General features: G+C 40.1%; 2 protein-coding genes across 4 annotated transcripts in view; both read left to right on the forward strand.

The window, feature by feature from the left end:
• LOC110443438 (mucin-17-like) overlaps nt 1–614 on the forward strand; it is a 21,729-nt gene extending 21,115 nt beyond the window's left edge. Inside the window, exon 3 of the mRNA XM_021487660.1 lies at nt 17–614. Coding sequence (XP_021343335.1) covers nt 17–614 — 598 coding nt within the window. The remainder of the gene's footprint in view (nt 1–16) is intronic.
• A 6,314-nt stretch (nt 615–6,928) lies between these two features.
• LOC110443449 (general transcription factor 3C polypeptide 6-like) overlaps nt 6,929–10,428 on the forward strand; it is a 16,783-nt gene continuing 13,283 nt past the window's right edge. For 2 of the 3 annotated variants that reach the window (XR_002462110.1, XM_021487671.1), the window contains exon 1: nt 6,929–7,069. Coding sequence is in view for 1 of the 3 variants with exons in the window: in XM_021487671.1 (XP_021343346.1) it covers nt 6,967–7,069 (103 nt within the window). In the remaining 2 variants the exon portion in view is untranslated. The remainder of the gene's footprint in view (nt 7,070–10,428) is intronic. The other variant, XM_021487672.1, reaches the window with a different exon arrangement.

Genomic DNA, 10,428 nt, shown 5'->3' on the forward strand with positions numbered 1-10,428 from the left:
CAGAGACGGACACTAGACAGAACACGACACCACAGACGGACACTAGACAGAACACGACACCACAGACGGACACTAGACAGAACACGACACCACAGACCGACACTAGACAGAACACAACACCACAAACGGACACCAAACAGAACACGACACCACAGACGGACACTACACAGAATACAACATCACAGACTGACACTACACAGAACACAACATCACAAACGGACACCAAACAGAACACGACACCACAGACGGACACTACACAGAACACGACACCACAGACCGACACTAGACAGAACACAACACCACAAACGGACACCAAACAGAACACGACACCACAGACGGACACTACACAGAATACAACATCACAGACTGACACTACACAGAACACAACATCACAAACGGACACCAAACAGAACACGACACCACAGACGGACACTACACAGAACACGACACCACAGACGGACAAAAGACAGAATACAACATCACAGACGGACACTACACATAACACGACACCACAGACGGACACTACACAGAATATAACATCACAGACGGACACTACACAGAATACAACATCACAGACGGACACTAGACAGAACACACATCACAGACGAACATAAGACAGAACACGACCCAACATATGGACATAAGACAGAACACAACACCACAAACAGACACTAGACAGAACACAACATTAGGACAAAAACAAAACAGAAAGAAGTTAGACAGAACGAGGCACCGCAGACAGACATTAGACAGAACAACACCACAGACAGACATTAGACAGAACGAGGCACCATAGACAGACATTAGACAGAACAACACCACAGACAGACATTAGACAGAACGAGGCACCATAGACAGACATTAGACAGAACAACACCACAGACAGACATTAGACAGAACGAGGCACCATAGTCAGACATTAGACAGAACAACACCACAGACAGACATTAGACAGAACATCACCACAGACAGACATTAGACAGAACAACACCACAGACAAACATTAGACAGAACATCACCACAGACAGACATTAGATACAGCGTTAGCACAGACGGATATTAGAAAGTAAACTACATGGCAGACGGACACTGGACACCACAAAATGGCGCTTGGTAGAATGAATGGAAGATGTCCGAGGTGGACGATGGAATTCGTTTTCATAGACTTTCCATTTCTGAGTCGGACGCACAACATTATAGCACGCAATGCCCCAGACGGAAGCTTGACAGTGTGAGCTATATTGCCAGACATGCGTTACATCTGCAGTTCTGCTGACACGTGCTGATGTGGTGGAAATCGACCAAACAAGGTCAAATGGACCACTGCCTACTTGATACAATTGTTAATATTGGAAATCCATACCAGGTAGATTTGCTGCAGGTGTTCATTAGAATCGGTATAGAAATCACTGTCTCTGAACAGTTCCAGGTAATTGTTTCATTATAATATGTGTAGTGTTGCACTGTTAAATTGTCTAAAGACATGCTCAGCCGCTATACTAGCGGGATTGTCACGTGTCGGCTGTAACATCCACATCCACATGACGTCACAATGTAGGACTGGAAGGACCGAACCTCCTACATACGGGTGACAGTTTCTCTCGTTACACCAGTAGGCCTATTACATTTCCTTCGTACCTATATGTACAGTGGCATTGTCGATTCATTCGTCATCGCGGAACTGTAATTTCTACTTTTCCATCAAATCAAAAAAGCACTTGGTACCAGAAGAATAGTGCCTGATTTGACCGTCACACCGGAAGAATAGCATCTGATAGGTCGGTATCCCGGAAAATTAGCGCCTGACTTGTCGTCGCACAGGGAGAATAGTGCCTGCTCTGTCGTCAAACTAGAAGAATAGTGCCTGACTTCCGGTCACACCAGAAGAATAGTTCTTGAATTCCGGTCACACCAGAAGAATAGTTCCTGACTTCCGGTCACACCAGAAGAATAGTTCTTGAATTCTGGTCACACCAGAAGAATAGTTCCTGACTTCCGGTCACACCAGAAGAATAGTTCTTGTATTCCGGTCACACCAGAAGAATAGTGCCTGATTTGTTGTTCCCCCTAGTCGCACTGTCTATTTTTTTCTCCCATACTTAAAATAAACATATACCAGTGTTCCACCTAGTCGCACTGTCAACGTGCAATAAGATACATGATTTTAGTAGCACCGTCTCTATAATGCATACTTTACCCGTTACTACGTAAATGTTTTGCATGATTTATACAAGAAGTGTAGTGACTATTTGCCATCGCACCGGAAGTACAGTGACTGGTTTGCCGTTACACCGGAAGTGTAGTCTCTGATTTGCCAGTCATATCGCAAATGCTTTGACAATACAATAAAATAAAATCAACAAAAGCAAGGAAATAACCACAGCAAAATTTAATATTTGTAAAATTGAGCTTATAACCTCATAATAACCCCCTCCCCCACCCACCTGCGACATCCGTATCACACTCTATATAATTGTAACCACAAATACATCATTACACGACCGAACTGAGAAAATCGCCTGATGAGTTTAAATTGTCTCCAGTTCTTCATTGGTATGAATATGAACTAAACCTGTATCCATTCGAAGTCCTGTCATACATGTATCAACCAACCAAGGAATCGCCTGGTTTGGTGCGGAAGTCTAAGCTCCTCGTTTACTACAGTCCGAAAAAATTGGCTACCCGCATAACTGTTCTTGTAGTTCGTAGTGACATTTGAATAACAAACGCACACACACACACCAACACACACACACACCAACACACACACACATGTTGACAATGTAACAACTGAACAGCGTTTTCAAATTACCCTTTCGCACAGGAAGCTCATATTTACGATATTATCAAAGATTTATGTAAGGTTTCGCAATGTATCTTGTGTGGTATTCACAAACCCAGTAAAGAAGTGACATCCCTCATTTCTGTGACCGTGTAAAATGTACTACATTATAAAATCATCTCTACCAGATATAAGACTGCCTAAGTCAAGACGTCAGCTGAAGTCACTAGGGAGGAACGTGACGTCAGCTATACGGGCGTTCTACGAGCGTGTGTAATGTTGGTATGGGGAAAGGTACTGCCGAACACTGTATTTGCATGCATAGACCATTCTGCGGTAAAGTTGTTTTCGTTTTTCTCGTTAACAGTGTAAACTATTGATGAAAGAGGTCTTTACCGCAGATACGGTCCCGTGTGTATAATCGGGACAGTCTGGTGTGGAAGCCACATATATTCAAGCATACGCCGTACGTGAATGCACGTGCGTTATCCGTATTGATATATATAAGCGCCAGTAACTGTTATTAGATGTTGTTGCTTTGATGCAAGGCGGAATTTGCACGGTTTGTGACAGCGCCTCGTTAGTATGGAAACAGGGGAAGCATAGGGGATATTAATACCGGGCTATGACGTAAGAACCTACACCTCACGTGATGAACTTTAACACAACCACCGACATCTAACCACTGCGCATGTGCTGTCTGTAATCTTACATATACTCTCTATTTTCGGACGGAACAGATATGACATACTGGGTCACTTATGCGATTTGTAGGACTTGTATATACACAAAATGACAGACGCAGGGCGCGGGAAACATCTAGAAAGAAGCTCTGTTGAGAGCAAATGTCATATATACAGCATCTACCATTTTACATATATAGTTTGTAGGAATGTTCGCTAAGTATGGCGGTGACATTTTTGTAGACAAGGGTTAGCCCGTGCATTGTGTAAATTAGTGGTCAGTTGATGAGTGTCTGTGACGTGTTGGGATAATTAAGCCGCTAATTACGGCTCTGAAGACAGCTGCTCCTCATCTACGCTTACTCAATAGCATTCCCTGATCAGACATTACAACAAGTGTTCATCATTTCCGCCAGTAATATATTGTGCACTCATTTTGTCATGATAAAGGAACAAGCGAATGTGTTAACTGTTGGTATGATTCGCCATCCATCAATGACGTTATATACTTTTATACGTATATATATACTTCCATTCCCATTGTGAACGTCCCTATTAGCTGTTGATAGGACGTTAAACAAAATAAAACCAACCAAGTCTCCAATGTGAATTCGTACATTTTTGGGGTATATGATACAATACAATACATCTCACAGTCGTTCTCGTCCCATCTCATTTTGTATGAAACTGTGTTGAAGAATATCTTATATATGAATCAGAACTCGTTAAAGATCGCTATTTCGTGTTTAAAATGAACGTTCTTGAAGAATGCTAAGAACCCTGGCTTGAGATGATTGATTATCATACTTATCTAACTATTTCAGTTAATTTAAGATGTATCTGTGAATGTATAACAACTCATAAATATTGTGTATTTCTATGTGTATTGCTGTTGCTATCCTTTATCATACAGAAGCGGGCTTGGTGTCACGTTTGACAAAAGCCGTGAGGGTTTACAGGATAAATAGATTGAATTGAATTGGCAGTACTCAACATGATTTTAGTTTGTGTTGTTCCAATTTATCGATTTAATCGAGGATAAGTAGTTTTCAGACCTAAAAACTGACTAAACAACCAATTTTATTGTTTTATAGTTTTACAATAAGCCGCATTCAAACAACATTTATGTCTGTAGCTAAACAGTTTAATAAAATCTCACACGGGGTGGTACATTGATAGGGGAATCTCAACACGAGGGTAACAGTCTGCCGAGTGCAGGTTGAGATTTTTCTGTACATAGACCACACCCATGTTTGATTATTTTTTCTCTCATACTTAAAATAAACATATACCAGTGTCAATACTCTACACGTGTTAATGTGTGTATGCCATGACAGGCGCACATGAATACAATTATGTTAATTTCATAGGAGTGACAAACCATGAACTTAAAATCAGAAATCCATTTAAAGCACAAAGTGACCAAACTTTTCATTTAATATCTAACAGCTGTAATATATCAGTTAATATCACTTATAAATAAAATAAAAAATCAGTAAACAAATCAGAACTATTTCTATCGCAGAGAATACAATCGGGGTCAGAATCAGGACAGAGGTCAAGTATGCAAAAGTGCGTCATGGCGTCATAGCAGTGGTATCTACCACCTCTTTCCGGTTTTGGTGAACGTTTCTGTAATTATATATTTTTCTTTCGTTTTATGATAGAACGATGATCGATCATGGATCGTTTGAGAAATAGTGATTATCAATAATAAATTTTGAAGTGATGTTCGGCACGAGTCTCTGGTTAATTGTACAGCTAGGTGTAGACGTGAACTGTCGGTTTTAGGAACATGTATACGAGTTTTGACTCCAAGGGCACAGCAACTTATTATAACCCGCCATATCAGTCAATAAAGAAATAGCAAACCATTCAACTTAGTGTGACGCAAGGATGGTCAGATTTCTTACCAATCCCATTCAAAGATAATTCAGGAGTTTTTTTCTTCTATATAGATTAAATCCAGGCATCAGATGTTGTGCTAGTTATATCCGTAAACAATAATTATGGCACTAAGGATATCGGCCCATTACAAATACACATGGTAAACATTAATGGAGTACAGCCAAACCTGTGGGCGTATACAGGTAAAGGTGGAGGTGTACCGAACAACATAGCTCTGACGAGGTATCAACAATATACATCTCTACCTGTCAACACTTTGCCCACTATAAATGTCTTCTTATGTAAATGGGATAGTGACGGTACAAAATGACTTAATGGCGGTCATTTACGTCTGCATTCCTCGATTTTATGTCACCAGATTTCCTGTTGATGTGTCCTTGTGTACCTTACCTTGTTTATTTATCAGTACACATGCCTTCTCGTAACAATTACATTCCCTTACATCAAAAGTCAGTCGTCACCATTCCATCACGGTATTTCATTTGACCTTTTTTGTAAAGTATTAATGTTCTGTCTGACGCTTCTCTACGTCACAATACAAGCGACAGAGTACATCACGGCCTTTAATTCACTGTCATCGTACCGGTGTTAAAACTATGTGCGCATCATATCATAAAAAAGCATATTGTCATATCGTTCCCTCCAAGATATATTTCCTAAAATCTGTATATATAACGATTGAAAACGTTTTGGGCCTTAAAGGTAAACGAAAGGCTGTTTTGTTTTTGTGTATTTCCACAATTGTAACGTTCCCTGGTTATACAATTTAATGTTTTTACAACTTACAAACGTCACAGGTGTGTAGATTATTTTAAAATGGTGAAATAATATAAGGTTCTACCGAAATCGCAAGTGGAAGTCAAGCATGAGTTATCGCTCTTGAAATCGAAAATGCTGTGACGTCATACATGACAATCGCCGATCGTATATAACTCCGATTATAGCGACAATGACGAAATCCCAGAGATGTCATTCTCTATAAATATCCACGTACCCATATATGTATGAACCCGAGACATCGAACAGTGACGATCATGTCGACTCAGATTCGTCAGATTGTTTTGAAGAACTGAGTCTCAGCAACCAGAGTGATGCAGACAGCATGGCTTCCAATCAATCTGTCGGAGAATGGTTAGTTTCTTTGTGAATTATTGCTCAGATTTCGATAAATGTATGTCAAATTGCAGTCACGATCATTTTTAGCTTCTGGTTACTATCATTTTTAAACAAACGTATTTTCCAATCGTCACGGCCAAATTGGAAAAAAAAATATTGTTGAGACCTAAGGGCCTGTTTGACGTAAAGCTAACTTACTGATCCTTGAAATCATTCCACAGCTTTGTTTTAGCAATCTGCATTGCTGTTCTTTCCTTTTAAACGTTATTTAATCACCAAAATTATACAATCGGCAATTATTTTTTGGTTTTGGATTTCGTTTACCTTTAAACAACACAACATCAGTACTGCACGTGCTGTTAATTGGCATATTTTGTATGACGTCATATCATTGTGACGTCTCAAAATGTGTGCAGTTGTAAAACGGCGTCATATATTACGTCACCATAGTAAGTGATTGGCTCAGATGCAGAAGACATGAATGTATCTACTCAGCAGTTTGGGTCGGTTTTATTTATAGTAGTGTACTTCAATTCCATGTTTGTACCATGCAGCTTCTACAGGGATAGAAATAGCAAAGGTAAGGTCGTGAAATATGTTTTTATTTAATTGGTTTGGGGTTTTTTTAATTTCAGAGCTGACTGTCAAAGGATTGTAAAATCCTAATTTTGTCAGAATTATTCTACAGTGTACTGTATGTAACTGTATCTATGGGAAAATGTAAATGATCCAAGTTGGCGACCAATTCTCGCAAAGTACCAATTCTGGCCACGGCATGTGTATCATACGTACAAAACTAGAGTTGGTCTTAGTAATCATACCTTTTTTACCAGTCAGCATTCCTGTTTGACCGAGATATATACATTGTTGTCGTTGAACGTCGATCAGAAGCTTGAGCTTGTAAAGACGTCTAAATATCCTCTTCTGACTTGATACGTTGCTGGCAAAACAGCCTGCCATCAACGGAATTCGGTTGCGCAGGGATTAAAACTATTTACACTAAATCAAGCTTTTACACTATATTTTATTGTGAATACCTGTTTATTATAACAATAAATTATGTATGTTATATATATACACTCAAATTTACTATGGGGAGTAACTAACATTTTAGTGGTATTATGTTTGTTACCAGGCGCGTAACAACCTATGTAGCAAAAAAGCCCGGGCTTACACATCATTTTTGACAAAATAAAAAAAAATATAAACGCAACATAGACTATATGATATAACATATTAAAAAGCAATGACAGATGTTTTGTATCTGCTATAAAAACCGCCAACTAAAATGCTTCGTTACAATCAAAGTCTCTAACAAATGTAGAACTGAGGGTAGCATATTCATTCGGCATGGTAATCGCGCCAGTGAAACTCTAGTCTTGCTAACTATCGGTGTACCCAAACACTAACTCTAGTTTTCCCCGTGAAATAAAGTGTTTCTAAGGTGTGTTTTTTTACCGCTTTTATACGTATAAAGGGAACAATATGGTTGGTAGCCTGGCTTCTATTATTTGACATTGTAACTGTGTCAGTGCAACTCTAGCTATGCAAATTATTGGTATACACATAGTACTCACTAGCCCCCCGCCCGCCCCCCGTAAAATAAACTGTTCCTATGATTTTTATCCCCTTTATTAATACAAAATACATATGGAATGGTAATAAACCATGGCTTTATATTTTACACATTGACCAGTATATCGGTTCTTATGTACATAATGTTAAACTATTCCTAGTGCAAGCTTGTGATACTAGTCTCATATCCCTGCGCAACCGGAGTCACAGTCGCGAGGAGAAACGTCACACTCTTACAACAACTATCCCAAAATCCACATGATTTTAGATTTTTCTTTTCCGTGGAATAATGTTACCGAACTCCATAATAGAATTGGCGTAGATGAGTACCAATCCCTACGTACCCAAAAATAATAGGGGAAAACGATATTTTCTTGCTTTAAAATGGCCATTAAAACTGACACCAGAACAAGGGAGAACGCGTCTCATGTGTTCTAGAAAACAAAATTATCCTGGGGGAGACCCCCCAGACCCCCACCAATGGGAGGGGGAAAAAAAACCTCACATACCCTCCCCCTCCTCGCGCTACGCGCTTCGGGGTGCTGCCTTCGGCAGCACACTTCATCATGGGGCTTACACATTGAAAACCCGTTTGTTACGCCCCTGGTTACCGTTTCATTTCTTTTAATGTTAGAGATCCCATGTGGTTCATTAATGATAAAAGGAAGGACAGAACTTCCTGGGTTGATTCCTCCACAGCCCAGATAGCAAGACATTGTTGGGCCAACGGCGCGATGCGACGATCGCATATCGACGTTGGCCCAACAGTAAAGTTAAGCTGTATAGCCAACGATCGCATCCCGCCGTTGGCCCACGGTCGGAAATTAACTGATCATCCAACCATAGTCTAACGGATATCCGGTATAGCCTCATTCTGAATGCAGCTAAGCGGGAGAAATTGAAAGCGGGTACGTGTTGCAGTGTCTTGACAAAAGTAAGTTACTGATGCATCGGCAATTATCTACGAGTAGGATGAAAACGTGTAAATGATAAAGGTGAATATAATCAAAGATCTACATTATATTTTCAGTGACAACTCGTTTTTAAATCACTTCAATTTTAATTCTGGTTGTTTAGCCTCCTGTTCGCACCATCTGCCCGTGTGACATAATGGCATGCAGAGTGATGAAAATCGTGATTGGATAATTCCAGATCCCGATTTGCATATTTACAGGGAAAGGAACTCGCTAAACTCCATATTTTAAACAGACAGAAATGCCTTCAGACAATGGCCCAACATAATTTTCTGCCATCAGTAGCCCAACGTTGGGCCAACGGACAAAAAAACTGTTGGGCCAATGTTGTATGCCTATGTTGGGCCAACGGTACATTTTCGTTGGGCCAACATTGGCCCATCGGCGGTGTGCTATCTGGGAGTGTGTTTAAGTTTGACTTAAACTCGTTTAGTGTTTTTGACGACACAGTTTCCTCGGGTAGACTGTTCCAGACCTTAATCACTCGTTTACTAAAGACATTCTCACTAGTGTTAAGCTTGAAAGGTTTCTTGAATATTTTTTTAGAGTGACCTCTAGTGATACTAAGTGATGTAGGACGAACCATTCGCCCATAGCCTAACTGGTCGATCCCGTTCAATATTTTGTACAGCTCAACCACATCTGCCCTCTCACGCCTGTATTACAGAGATGGTAGACTTAATGTTCTTAGGCGTTCATGGTAGGGCATATTCTGGATTTCTAGTACTCTTTTAGTGGCTCTTCGTTGTACATAATGAATTTTAGGGTGTTGTCAAAGTGAACTCTAAGGTCCTTTGCTGTGGCTACTTTCTCTATTTCTGTTGTTTGTCCGTCTTGCGTCAAATAGTATTTTGATGATTTGGGGTTGTTACCAATCTCCATATGTACGCACTTCTTGGTGTTTAGCTTCATGAGCAAGCTGTCAATCCAGTTACTTATTTTTTTATGTTTATTTTAAGTTGTTGTCTTTCAAATTCTGTTCGAGGTTTTGAATAGAGTTTGGTATCGTCCGCAAATAGTTTGGTTATACAGCTGAGCAGTTCAGGCATGTCGTTGACAAAGATCAAGAATAGTATCGGGCCAAGGACGCTTCCCTGGGGGACTCCACTCGTGACTGGAAGACTTGAGGATTTTGCTCCGTTGATTATAACTTGTTGGGTAATGTCTTTTAGGAATTCCTTAGTCCAGGCCAAAATGTTACCTCTGATATCATATTTATAAAGTCTGTATAGTAGTAAGCGGTGGGACACTTTGTCGAACGCTTTGCTGAAGTCGAGGTATATGATGTCCACATTGTTCCCATCATCTAATGCCTGTGTCCAGTCTTCAATGACCTCTAGTAGTTGAGTGGTACAGGAGTGGCCACTTCTGAAGCCATGTTTGGGGGGGG

The sequence above is a fragment of the Mizuhopecten yessoensis genome, unplaced genomic scaffold (genome assembly GCF_002113885.1).
Source record: "Mizuhopecten yessoensis strain PY_sf001 unplaced genomic scaffold, ASM211388v2 scaffold716345, whole genome shotgun sequence".
Classification (NCBI taxonomy): Eukaryota; Metazoa; Mollusca; class Bivalvia; order Pectinida; family Pectinidae; genus Mizuhopecten; species Mizuhopecten yessoensis.